Below are 13,758 nucleotides of genomic sequence, written 5' to 3'. Positions count from 1 at the left end.
AGATTGAGGAGAAAAGGGAATTCACAAATCAAACTGGGAGTTGAAAACTCATATCATAAAGAGGAAGATGTGTCAGATCTTCCAAACACATGTTTTTTCTTTCACTGCACACTGGCAGAATTTTTTTTTTTTTTTTAAAGATTACTAGGCATTACTGTCTTATTTCTTACCAGAAACTGGATTTATTCGAGTGATAAAAACTAAACTGAGGAAAACAACTGTGTATGTATTACCCACTAGAGTTGACAGTTTATTAGGTATTCTTCATCACTTTCTTTTTATTAATGCTGTGTCAGATATTGATTCAACTCAGTGGTTATTTGTCAGGATGCAGTTACTGGACTGCTTCACATTTAAAGGGGCTGTACAGGACATTTAGAACATTAATATAGCAGGAAACAACTACTTACTATGTAAAGATATAGTGGAAAAATGGTTATCTTTCATGGCAGCTGGATTTCTAGTGATAAATCAAACAGCATGTGTGAATCACAGGATCACAAGATCACAAATCCATCTTGCCAGGCTTCAAGCAATGCATTTAAGAGGGGTGTTTCCTCAAAAGGATTTATATTACTTTCAACTCCGTGTTAGAACATTTTTGACTCTTTTTAGGTGGCAGGAGTAAAAATTAGTCATCCTAAACATTTCTTGTGTTATGGTTTTACAAAGATGAAGAAGTTGGAGAATAATTAAATACAAAAATGGGATGTAAGGCCCTATAGGAAGATATATTATGTCTGTATTTTCAGACATTCTATTACCAAGTTGGGTTGAACCCTGAATGTTTACAGGCCCCAGCCCTGGTTGCTGTTTTTGGATTGCATTTGTTGTAGCTTGGTACATTTAATTGGTAACTCAGTATATTTTGTAAAATTCCTTTTTAAATATTGCACAGCACTGCTCGCTAGGGAGCGAGTGAATGAGATGGTGGGGAAAGAGAGACAGAGCAAACAAAAGAGTTTTTCAAGAGCTCGACAAAAGACAAAAAATAACAAAGAATAGCAAAGAAATGAAGACACCCAATTCAGTGAGTGTTTTCAGGCGGAGGGCAGGCAGCAGCGAATAGTGTAGGAAGCGGGAGACATTTGTTTAATCACAGAATAATGATATTGTGATGGATTCTGACCTTTAGCAAGTGGTATCATGTATGGAGATTTAATTAGCGAGCCAGCCAGCAAGCAGGATAGCGGATATGTGGATGGAGTGGGGTGAAGTGGGGAGGTGGGGGGGCAGTCTGGATGTTCTTAATGAATCCACTAGCCTTTCCCTTCCTGAGGATGTGGCCTAGACTGACTCATCATCAGCAGCAGCAGCAGCCAGCCGCTGATTAAGCTCCGCAATCAGGAGGAGGAGGGATGGAGATGGTCAGCACAGAAGACAACACTATTCAAGGTTTGTTAAAAACAGAACCAAATAGAAAACAGAAAAGAGTCAATGATATGAAATATGACCATGGGTGGTAAGACCGAGAATGTCATATTGGTAGAGTTCCTTTTCAAGCGAAGGATGAAACGAGGCAGGATGAGTGTGTGTTGGGAGGCCTGTGAGAAAGATCAAGAAAAAGACTCAAAGAAACAGCAGCGGCCGAGTAGAATAATCTAATTAATTGGAGTGAATTCAGAATGTGAAGTCGATAGCACATGACAAATGTGGAAGAATAGCCCGTGGCATGTTAGTTAATGACATGTAATTAATGATCATTAGCAGAAGGGATGAGGGGATGGCCGTGGCCTGTCAGGGACTTACAGGCGACCTTGTAATTTTCTCATCCGCGTTTAGAGGATGGGGTGAGAGACAAAACTTCACCCTGTGCTTACAGAAAGCACTGTAAGAGGAAATAAAGGGGGAGAGAAGGCTCGGGAAGCTTAACAGAGAATAAGAATATGGGATAAAGGCAACTATTTTTACAAGAACATGAGGAGAAGGACAAGCAAAAGGAGAAAAGAGCGGCACGAGCAGTGAGCAATGAATCAAGGATGAGAGAGAAAAGAGCAGAGAGTGAATTTATTGCGATCCTGCTGTTTTGTTGTTCTGTTTTTTTTCTGCTGACACAGTGAACATGGAGGGAGCAGGCAGCGGTTTTTTTATAGGTCACATGCCACTTCACAATGATCTATGGATGCAGGCCCTTTGCAGACTTATACTGTTGAGCACGCATTATGTGGCTCAGCCGAGCGTGGCCATTTGGGGGAGAGAGGAAGCCCCCCCCCCTCCTCTGACTCTCTCACCATCTATCCTCTCTACTGCTCTCTCACCCATCATACCACTCTCTGGATATACTTTGTCTCCTCAACTTCTCACTCTTTCCACCTCTCCCACTCTGACTGAAAGCCTCTTAAAGATGATGTAAGGCAACAAAGTGACGGAAGTGACTGAAGTGAGTGTTTATACTGCCCTACTCCAGCCTGTGTCCTTGGACACGTTTTTATAACTTTGATGATTTGATTGGTTCTCACTCCAGAACAGTGATATTTCAAAATGTTTCAGTCAATATCTACTGATCACATGCTTGATAAAAAAAAAAAAATAGAGGGCAGTACTTCCCTTTGGGCAAGGATTACATGATTTACTGAATGCAGAGATGACACTGTTCAACAGTGTGTACACTGTCAAAAATGTTTGTAGAAATAACAGTAAAACACTGTCAATTTGCATCAGAAATAGGTCGTAAAATTAAACATTGTACATCACCGTAGCAGATACTTTTAGTTACTGTCAATCAAAGAATAGTAAAAAACTTTAAATTCTACCACCATAAACTGTAGAAAACACACAGTTTTGCTGTAAAAATATAAATTTTTCATGTAAAGTTAATGGAGAAATACCACGATGACACAATTATCCTAAAAGTAATGGGATTATTCAGTATAAATTACAGTTTTTGCTGATATTTACATTTACATACGCTCACTGTATTTTTTACGGTGATGTTCTGGCAACCACAGCTGCCGATATTTTACCGTAAATTAAACAGATTTTTTTTTACAGTGTATAGTGAGACAGGCAATATACTTTTCAATGTCCAAAATAATGTATACGGTTCCCCAGAGAGTCAAACTCTATCTGTGCAGCACAATCTTTGCAACACATTAGATAGGCATCTCTGACAAAGCATAAATACTGCAATTTCCTTGATTTCTTGATAAGGTTCATTTTAAAAAGTTCATTTTTAGAATGTTTTGAACAAAAAATAGCTGATTGTATCCAAAAAAAAGGCTGCGTACCCTGCTCTAAGTGAAAACTAACCTCAAAAATTATTTGTATAGGACTTAATTACCCTGTGTTTCCTTGAAGCCTTCCAGAAAATTTCAAAAATAGAGCAAATCCTTGATGAATTAAAATAAATACAGGCTGTTTAACATCATTAGAACTATATCAAAACATCCATTTACAAACTCTCACAAAACAAGCAGCCCACATGTACTTGAATTCATCAAGGATTCACTCCATTTTCTGTTTACCATGGAGGGATGCGAGACAGAAACTTTCCTTTCATGAATTCAAGGTAAACATACTGAGCACTTGATAATGCAAATGAAGTATTCCTTTAAGTTAAATTTCTGAACCATAAAACGAAAGAACATCTTTTTCAATTATATTGAAATCAACCTTAATTACATGAATAAAGTGACTAAATCCCATCTTTGAGCCATAAAAAAGACTTTCTGCAGAGAGTGAATAAAGCCAAAGATTGTGAAAGAGGAGTGTAAGAGTTGTAATAGAGTGAGTAAGACCCTTATTTGATATTCATGTGGTTGTGGATTCCTCAATTAGGGTGTCCTTTGAGTGCAGGAACCCAAAAAGCACTCCAACTTCCAAAATATTCTAGCAACCATGTCTGATGTTTTTGAGAAAGAGTGTGAGTGTATGTGTGTGAGCGAATGGAGAGGATGTGAACGATGAGTTTAAACTACATTTCTGATGATATCAGAGACGTGGCGCTCCTAGTCATGCATCATTTAAAGCAGCAAAGGAATTAATCGGTGACTAACATCCAACGATTCATAAGAAAAATCAACCATGGGATATTAGAGACACCAACCATCCATCACAGACACACAGATGAGTAATGTTCGCCCACAACTCTTTATCATAACATGGTCTAATTGTTAAAAAAAAATACTCATAGGGGATATAAATATGGCCTGTATTTATGTCTAATTTACTAATGCTCAAGTGATACGCTTCTAATTTATGTGTGTATTTGTGTTCATGTATTTAAATATGACTTTTTATTTATGACTGTAGCATCAACTCCACTTTAAAGCAGTCAAGAATGATCTGATCTACATTTCAACAAATTACCTAATAAGCCTTTCATATAATAATTTATTAAGTTTATGGTCTAATTGTTAAAAAAAATACTCATAGGGAATATATATATGGCCTATATTTACGTCTAATTTATTAATGCTCGAGTGATAAGCTTCTAATTTATGTGTGTATTTGTGTCCATGTATTTAAATATGACTTTTTATTTATGACTGTAGCATCAACTCCACTTTAAAGCAGTCACGAATGATCTGATCTACATTTCAACAAATTGCCTAATAAGCCTTTCATATAATCATTTATTTAGTTTATGGTCTAATTGTTAAAAAAAATAATCATCGGGAATATATATATGGCCTGTATTTATGTCTAATTTACTAATGCTCAAGGGATAAGCTTCTAATTTATGTGTGTATTTGTGTCCATGTATTTAAATATGACTTTTTATTTATGACTGTAGCATCAACTCCACTTTAAAGCAGTCAAGAATGATCTGATCTACATTTCAACAAATTACCTAATAAGCCTTTCATATAATAATTTATTTAGTGCTATTATTCTACTTTGTCAAAAGCCTCTCTCTGGCTTTCAAAGCTACCATCTCCATCACTGCAGTAGCCATACTTAAAAGTGTGGTGGCACGTGTGTGTGTATGTGTGTCACAACTCATCTATCTCCTGCAGAGTCCACCGTCACTTGTTCAGCAGGGTCTAATTTATGCAGTGGCGTTGGCGATACTGTGGCGCATGCTGAAATGGCATCATTCCTCAGCGCTAACCCCTGTGTGCTCCCTCACACTTCCTCTCCCTGCTGACAGCTCCACCCCGGGCATGATTTATCAGGCCCTCAAGCAGCAGACAAAGGCGCTCCGCCACGTGTGCCGTGCCAGAGACGGATTAATAGATAAACACTGTGATTCCACAAACCAAACACAAGAGAGGGTCAACTTCATAATGGCTCGAGATAGTGCGTGGCTAAGGTCAGGACAATATGGACTGAGGCGCAGTGAGAGGATCAAATTTATGCTTCTGAAATATGGCCATGACCAAGCAATCACATTCTTGTTGGAAGTATTTGTAGCCATATAAATTCTCATTTGTGGCTCTTGTAGATAATAAGAATGAGTGGCCTGAGAGAGAAAGATATCGCTGGTGGTTGCTATGATTATATTTCTTCTTCTATCAAAAAAAAAGGTATTTTTGCTCATTCAGTCATTCAGTAATTTCAGCTAAGTTCTGTCTTTATTTATAAGAAGATTTATAGCAAGATGTAAATGCAAAAAATTGTTAAACCATCCATTTGCAATGTTACACCTTTAATTGATTTATATGCTGAAAAACAGATCTCTTCAGAGCAGTCTGTTTTGTTTAACCCATTTTCTGCACCTCTCTGAACACAAAATTGGCAAGTGAGCACATGGTTGATGTAGACGAACATGATAACTAACAAATGCACTCTGATCATGGTAATTTTGTATTTCTTGAGGTTGGCAGCTTTTATTAATGACGTAATGAGATCAAGACAAAAAAAAATGCACCAAACAGCTTTGTCTGCTTGTGAAGGTGGTCTAAACACGTAACACCCAATTTAACCTTGTTTTTATGTGCACAAAGTGAGAAATCAAATGAACTGAATCACTGAATTTGTAATGCTGTTATGGAGAATGGAATTATGGTAATTTGGCTGAGCATTCAGCTGCATTGTTTAAAGGGTGAGCGGATTAAAAGAGGCAGTGGATGGTTAATATCGCATCATAATGGGATGGAGCATGAACCCACCCAAGAACGCAGTGTTCACCAAGGCCTCCCACAGTGCATCCAAGCTCATTATGGTAACATTGGGAAGAGCCTTCACAACTGATTTTCCTCCAGAGAGACTAACCTGTACTGTCCCTCAGTAAGAAACCATTACAGTACAACAATAAGAAACCATCAGTGTTTGCTGTTTCTTAATGCAGTCTCATTAAATAACCTTTCCCTAAAAAGGTTTGATCAATTCTACTTTAAACAGAATTGCTTGCACCTGCTGTTTTGGTAAATTGGGAGCCCAGTACTACATGTTACTGTAAAGAATGTTTGTACTTGTGCACATAAAGTATGTGTGGAATAAAAAGAGAAACTCCCCATATAGTATATATTTCCCCAGTACCATCACTAAACTTGTTTCTGTGCCAATGGGGCTGAAAGTCACAAAAGGTGTGTGTGTGTGTGTGTGTGTGTGTGTGTGCATTATAGTTGTACTCACCGCACTGCTGCAGGGAATATCTTTGACTTTGAGCCAAGCCAGGTCCAGTGTGCCCTCACCCTTGTAGCACGACTGCAGCCTCTCCTTGATTTTCTCATTGATCTTCCGCAGAGAGAAGACACAGAGGGCAGAGTCCTGCGAGGCCTGGCGTGGACGCCTCTTTTGTCCTTTTGAGAAAACGGCGAACAAAACATCATCGTCCGGTGCTACATCTAGTGAGCGTGCAAGAATAGCACCAGCTTTGGACAGATAGGCCGCCTCCAGTAATCTGTACTCCACATTGCCACTGATGCATCCGATAGGCACCTCGACATAGGAGTTGAAGGCGGTGTCTGCCTTGCAAAGGCGGACTATCTTGGATGTGTAGACCTGTTCCCGACCGGTAGAGGAGGATCCAGTGGTTGGCCCGCCACCCATTTCAGGCTGCAAAGTCAGGAAGTAGACAAAGTTCCCACTGGCAAAGCCATAAATGTAGTAAATGTCAAAGTCTGGGATGACAGTGAAGGTGTCTGAAGGAATCTTAATCATAGAGGCCACAAACTCATCATGGAAGACATATGCAAACATGCCGTCCTCCTCTGAGTTTCTGGCCAACTTGCGACTAGAAATGGTAGGGAAGTACTCTGGTTTGCCATCCACTGCTGTGGCTACAAACAGCATGTCCGGAGAGGCATTGCCATATGAAACAATGACGCCAAACACAGAGCCACTCTCATTAACACCAGAGAGGTAGTGCTCCTTCTTGTGAAAGGGCTCTCCTAGTTTGAAAAGGTCATCTAGGCGGAGGAGTTTGCAGATGCCCTGGTAGAGGCTGCCACATGCCAGCAGCCGGTTCTCCCGATAGTCCATCAGAAGCATCTTGTTGACATTGTTGGTGAGCGTTAGTGGCTCACTGCAGGGCTGGACGATACGTGGTGGGTAGCACTTGCGGTTGTCCTCATCCGGGCCCGTCTCATGGGACACCTGCACATCCAAGCCCGGAGACAGTTTGTATATGCGATTAACGGCTCCCAAATAAACATTGCCGTTGCGATAGTCCACTGCCAGATGGTTGAATGTCCACTCAGGGTTTTCAGCACGAAATGATGCATACTCCTCCTCCTGAATGGATGCTGTGATCACTTGGGAGCCGGCGCTGTGAGCCTGTGGCGCTTGCACCACTGTTTGTGATGTCACAGGAAGCGCCAGACTGGACAGGAAGCAGCATACAAAAAAGCAGGTCCGTGTCCTGGTGAGGGACGTCATGGCTGTTCGGAGGCTGGGAGTGGTGAGGAGAGGGAAGGAGGCACAGACCAGTACTGTCGGCCAATCAGGATCAAACCTCTCTTGAGATGGAGGACATTATGCACCTAAAGAAGGAAGAGACAAAATCCAGTAAACAACAGCGTCATGAACACAAACATTGCCAACAAATGAATACACATTCAACGCCACTTTCATATTCTATTGATGGATATTAAGTATATGAAGACAATTATGTGATCTATGGTCTAATTTTATCTGGCACAGATTAGAGTAGAGCATCTTTACAAAGAATAATGAGGAAAACAGGTGAAGAGGCCACACACTTGAGACTCTAGCACAATCTATAATTAGAAAAGAAATGGGCTAGACAGAAAAAGGAATGAGGCTGAGGCACAGTAGAGGTTTAAAAGGCAGTGTGCAGAGAGAGAGCCAATAGGATCAGTCCGCGGACTGAGGAAGAGGGACAGAAGAGGAGGAGTAATGCAACGTCTCAGAGGAGGTGATCAGCACGGCTCTGCACCATCTCTCTGCATGGACCCCTGCCCCTCAACACCCCTCCTTGCCTTTCTGCTCCAGCCGCTATGCACCTAATTGATTCTCCCCTTGGAGTGGCAATTTGCATGCTTTGGCAATTTCTCTCTTTTCTCCCAATAGGGCAGCTCACCTGCTGACACTGCTAGCAGAGAGAAAAGGACCTTCTTTCTCTCTTTAACATACCTACACACACACACAGAGACATGCACACTCACACAAAGTAGGAGGTTTATGGGCAGAAGAGGAACAATTAGGGAGGAAATGCAAGTGGTTGCAGAAATAAGCTTCCCTCTAGTCCTTAGGTCATTTGCAAAGTCTCAGCATTACACACACAGCCATAGCAGACAGGCACACACACACACACACACACACACACAACACATGCAAAACCACACCAATTTAATGAACATTTTGCATGTGGTGAGTACAACTGTTATATCTATACTGTCAAAGCGCCCAGCACACAGTGTTAGACACACACTGACACAGATTATCAAGGGGGAATGTCAGCATTTCCTGTAAACATGGTGGTCCCCTGTGTATGTCACCTGCTCATTAGGCATCTCCAGCAGCAAACTGAGTATTATGAGGAGTGGTGTTCACCTGGGTTATTTAGTTTTACACAGGAAGACACAAGATGCAAAGTCCTACAACACCAATCCGAATCACACCTTGCATTAAAGCTCCACAGTGTTATCCTGGTGCTGTCAACCTTCACCATACTGAAAGCAAAACACCATATTCGACAGTATTATAATCAGATATTTCGATCAAGGTATTAAACTAATCCAATTAATACTTTTATTGTACATAGTGCTTATGATATGATCTAGCAATATGTAAAAAATAGTGCAAATATCACACATCTTTTCTTTTCAAATTCAATTTCTAACAACGTGCATGCTGCTGTGCGAGAGGTACAGGGTGAAGACAGGGAAAACTTTGAAGTGCCACTCATAGTGAAGCTATGCCAGAGTTTGTCTGTCACACTTAATGCAAATCTCCATCGGCAAAACAGACAGTTTTACATAACAATCTCATGACTGTGTTTAAGCTCACAGCAAAAGCATTAAAATTAATAGGAAAAAATAGGAACATTTTTATATTATCACGATGGGGCCAGAAAGAAGTTTCTTGTCATCGTTAAAAAATGACAACAGCTAATTATTTCAAAAAATTCTCACAGAATATATCTTTAGAATGTCTTCACAATGAACACTTGCACCCATAAATGTTGGTGCTATCCAACATTATCCAGCCTTAGATCTCATCTCAGGTTCATATCCAAGCAATCACAAGTTGTGGTGGTGTCAAACGCAACCTCACTGCAATCTTACCAATCTCCCCTCCATCTCCTGGCAGCCAGAGAGAGAGAAAGAACAGAGCAGACAGCCTCTCCACACATGATAAGAGGACAAGAGAGGATGATGAGAGGGATAAAAACTGATACAGAGATAGAAAAGGTGACGTTTGCTCAGGTGTGTGTGTGCACGTATGTGTGTGTACGGATAAGTGTGAGTCAAAGAGCGATCATCACCAAAGCTGTGATGCATTCCAGGAGAGGGACAGCAATAAAGAAAGACAGGCTATGGACAAAAATAATAGAAACACTTAAAATAACCCTGCAGTAAATACATGTGAAATGTGTTCCTGTTATTATTTCCACCCATTAAAGCGTATAGAAGTGTAAGAGAGAGAGGTTTAGAGGAAGGAGACAGTGGAAGCTGCTGCTGCTGCTGCTATGAGGAGTGATGACAGGGCGTTGAGCCCATAATGTTACACTAAAAATAAAAAGGGAGCTACATATTAATCTCACAAAAGGGAACAGCACGGGAGCCCCCACCTCTCTCATTTACCTAGCGGGGGACGGCCATAACAAAGTGTTCTTCTGAAATTCCCAGGCAACTTTATTCAGCACTTATTATTAATAGAAAAGGTGGTGGAGAGGAAGGAAGGAAGACAAAAGGAAACACAGAAGGAAAAGAAGGGCGTGAGACATAGTGAGAGACAGAGGGGGAGGCTGTTCTACCACCTTCACATCCACCTATCCTCATGAGTATAAACACTTCTGCACTTAAACACAGCTGACACCCAAAATAAAACAAAAAAATAAAAATTTGAAAGAAAGGCTCCCAGCAGTCTCCCTTGAGAAATAAGTGGGAATTTTGAGAGCCTAAAACACTAAAAACTCTGAAAGGAGAAGACAAATACACTCTCATCAGTGGCACCATGCAATGGCAGTGTGTCTGCCACATGGATCTGTTGGTGAAATGCAATTATCCTTCCTGACAGGGGGGACAAGCTCGTTTAGTTGCTGTTTGCCTTTGCCTGCTGATCATCAAGCGCCATTAATTAAAGCTTGCTTTGGTTCTGAGGATTTACACATCAGACGCACACACACACACACACACACACACACACAAACACACACCAACACGGTGACTGATTATTCTAACACGTAGTTTATATTTATCGAGTAGTGTGCCATTATGCCTTTTCCCTTGCCTGCACTTATATGTACATCAAAATAAGGTGTGATACTGGCAGTGACAGTAAAATAACTTCTAATTACATCGTCAAAATAGTTCATCCACATTGTAAAAAAATTAATTAATTATACTTGATGGGACTGATTAAATTTAAACAAATAATTTATCATCCATTTTCTTCAAATGTGATGTCAGAGAATGTGGCAGATGCAAAAGGTAGCTGAGGCTTCAAGTTCTGTGACACGAGTATGTAGCCGAGTGCTGCAGGCAAGCTGCAAGATTCACTGAAATATCAAACACACACAAAACCACACACACACACACACACACAGATACACACTCAACACATTTACAGGCCCATAGACATCAAAGAGTGCTAATGAATTCATGATTAGCAGCACACTCTTTCCCCGACATACACTTCCAGTATTGCTGGAACTGTGAGCAAAAACAACGGTGTGTGTGTGTGTGTGTGTGTGTGTGTGTGTGTGTGTGTGTGCATCTGTGTTTGTGTGCATTTATCTCCATCTGTGAGACTTGAGCTCCGTCTTTAGAAAATAATTGGGATGTTTCTGTGTTCCTGTTTCGTTTTCTCTGTTCTTAAACGCTGTCAGCAGCGTGCCAGGAGGAATCACATGATGACTGTAAAACTACCGCCTAAAAGGGAGACATAAACAGCATTTACATTTATAAATGTGTGACTTTGCCAATTAAGGGTATTATCTTGTTTTCAGGGGAGACAGTGAAATGTGGTTTCCCCGTGAGAAGAGAAGAGAAGAGAAGAGAAGAGAAGAGAAGAGAAGAGAAGAGAAGAGAAGAGAAGAGATTTATTTGTTTCTCTGGATGTGTCTGAGCTGCATCAGGTGAAGTGCCATCATCATGGCTACACACCAGAAATGTGCTGGCAGATGGATAAAATGTGTCTCCTCCACCATAAACCAGATGACAGATTTTCTGTTCCGTCTCTCACACATACATTTAGTCTGGCTGTCAGAATTATTCCTCAAAACTTCAGACAAGACAAACACAGTCAGGTCCAAAGAGCAACTGCTACAAATTGCTCTGTTTCAGACAAAGTATTCTGATGCTGCAGAGCTAATTTCAGGGACAACAGTATTAGGCAAAGCTATTATGGATATGTCACGAGCCATTTTGCTTTGGCAATGATTGTGTAATGGAGAGCTGAGGCCAGACATGACAATTGGAGGAGACACAACAAAAAAAAGCAAGCCTCAACTAAATAATCCCCTGCTATTTATAGACTGATGGAGGGGAGGCATTCATGATGAAGAAATGACTTGGAATTGAAGAAACTGTCAAAGTCTTTGGTAAACAGCTTAACTTCTCACTGTGTAAAAATCTTTAAAAATAACTATCACATTCATAAAAACACTATGAGTCAAATGGGATTAGGAGATTATGAGTGAGTAAGAAGTAGGGTAATTACACATAATCCTTTATATTCATAAAGAAAAAACAGACTGCACACTTATCTAAGGTTATCGGTCACAGGGTGACAGTGGGTGGATGAATGACAGCTGCAGGTAAACAAACACTTAGAACAACAGCATAACAAGTAAACAGACTTAGATGTAGCACAGAGGCACAATGATGACAAGGTTCAAGAGAGACAGAAAAGAATGAGGATAGAAGTTTAGTAGGATGTCTCCATGCAAGGTTTCAGAGAAGAAATGGAGATGTTAAGAGAATATCAAAATGTTTGATATGAAACCTTTTCAGCACCCTTTAGGGTCTGTTTGAGATGCAGATTGGTGATGTAGTATCACAAGTGTCACAGTCCGTATAGCGGGGATTGGATGGGTGATTGTACTTTTGCCCAGGAGACCCAATGTTTCAGTTGTTTGTTTCGACCAAAAGTTGTTGTTTAGTTTAGTTGTTGTTTTATGGTTTGCTTTTATTTATTGTTTTTTAAATTGTCTTTTAAATGACATTTTGTGCCAGGAAAAATATTCTTCAGCACTGGATCTCAGATAAGCCCCCCTCAGTGGTGGGATGGCATAGGACAATAACTGAATACATACCTCTGGACTTTCTTACCTGCCTTCTTCACTCCAAAACAAATGCCTTTGAAAGAATATGGAAACCATTTCTTGACTATACTCATGTAAATATTTCTGCTATACTAACAAGAGCATTTGTATTTTAAAAAAACTGTATTTTTTATGTGTTTTCTGTATTTATTTGGCTCCCATTGTATTTCGCACTGTACTGCATATTGTACCTGTCACATTTACCTGGAACTGATTATTTTGTTTGGGTCTTTGATTTTTGTATTGGTATTCCCATCTTGTTGTTGTTGTTTTGTCGTTTTGTATGGTCCTGTCTTCTGTATGTTTGCTTGTGAGAAAAGTGAATAAATACAGTATATAAAAAAAAAATGTCTTTTAAAAAGCAATGAATCTATTTATTTTAGTGTTTATTTCCTGTTTTATTTATTTTATTGTCTCTTGTTCTGTTTATGTACAGCACTTTGTTGCGGCTGTGGTTGTTTTAAAGTGCTTTACAAATAAAGTTAAGTTGAGAGTTGAGTAGTTGTTAGTTTAACCTGTAAATTAATTTCTGTATGTAAATATGTCACGCTCTATACAACATCTACGTAATTGCGTGCAGTATATTTTGAAACATCTAGTAACATACAAATATATTTTTTTATCATTAATCCACACCCTGATTAACCCAAGCCCTTTCCTAACCATAACCATGTAGTTTTGTTAGCTAAACATAACTAAGAAGTTTTTGTCAGAATTCACAATGTTAACCACTAGCATAACATTAACTGGCATTTTCAGTGGAAGAGAGATCCCATCCTCACCTTTACTGGAATAAGTCTCACTTGCATAAAGTTATATTTACAATTTCTTTTGATATTTTGTTGTTTGCTTTGAAGTAACTCCACACCACCAGGCTCCCACGGTACCTGAATAGTTGGTAATTATAGTAGTCTATTTTG

General features: G+C 39.9%; 1 protein-coding gene across 1 annotated transcript in view; it reads right to left on the bottom strand.

Annotated features, from left to right (window-relative positions):
- The window catches only part of plxna4 (plexin A4), a 252,872-nt gene that overhangs the window by 217,397 nt on the left and 21,717 nt on the right, over positions 1-13,758 (bottom strand). The window contains exon 2 of the mRNA XM_059325536.1: positions 6,520-7,868. Coding sequence (XP_059181519.1) covers positions 6,520-7,764 — 1,245 coding nt within the window. The 5' untranslated portion in view covers positions 7,765-7,868. The remainder of the gene's footprint in view (positions 1-6,519; positions 7,869-13,758) is intronic.

This window comes from Centropristis striata, chromosome 22 (assembly GCF_030273125.1).
Source record: "Centropristis striata isolate RG_2023a ecotype Rhode Island chromosome 22, C.striata_1.0, whole genome shotgun sequence".
In the NCBI taxonomy this organism is placed as follows: Eukaryota; Metazoa; Chordata; class Actinopteri; order Perciformes; family Serranidae; genus Centropristis; species Centropristis striata.
Note: the sequence above shows the minus strand (reverse complement) of the source record. Positions and strands in the feature narration are given on the sequence as shown.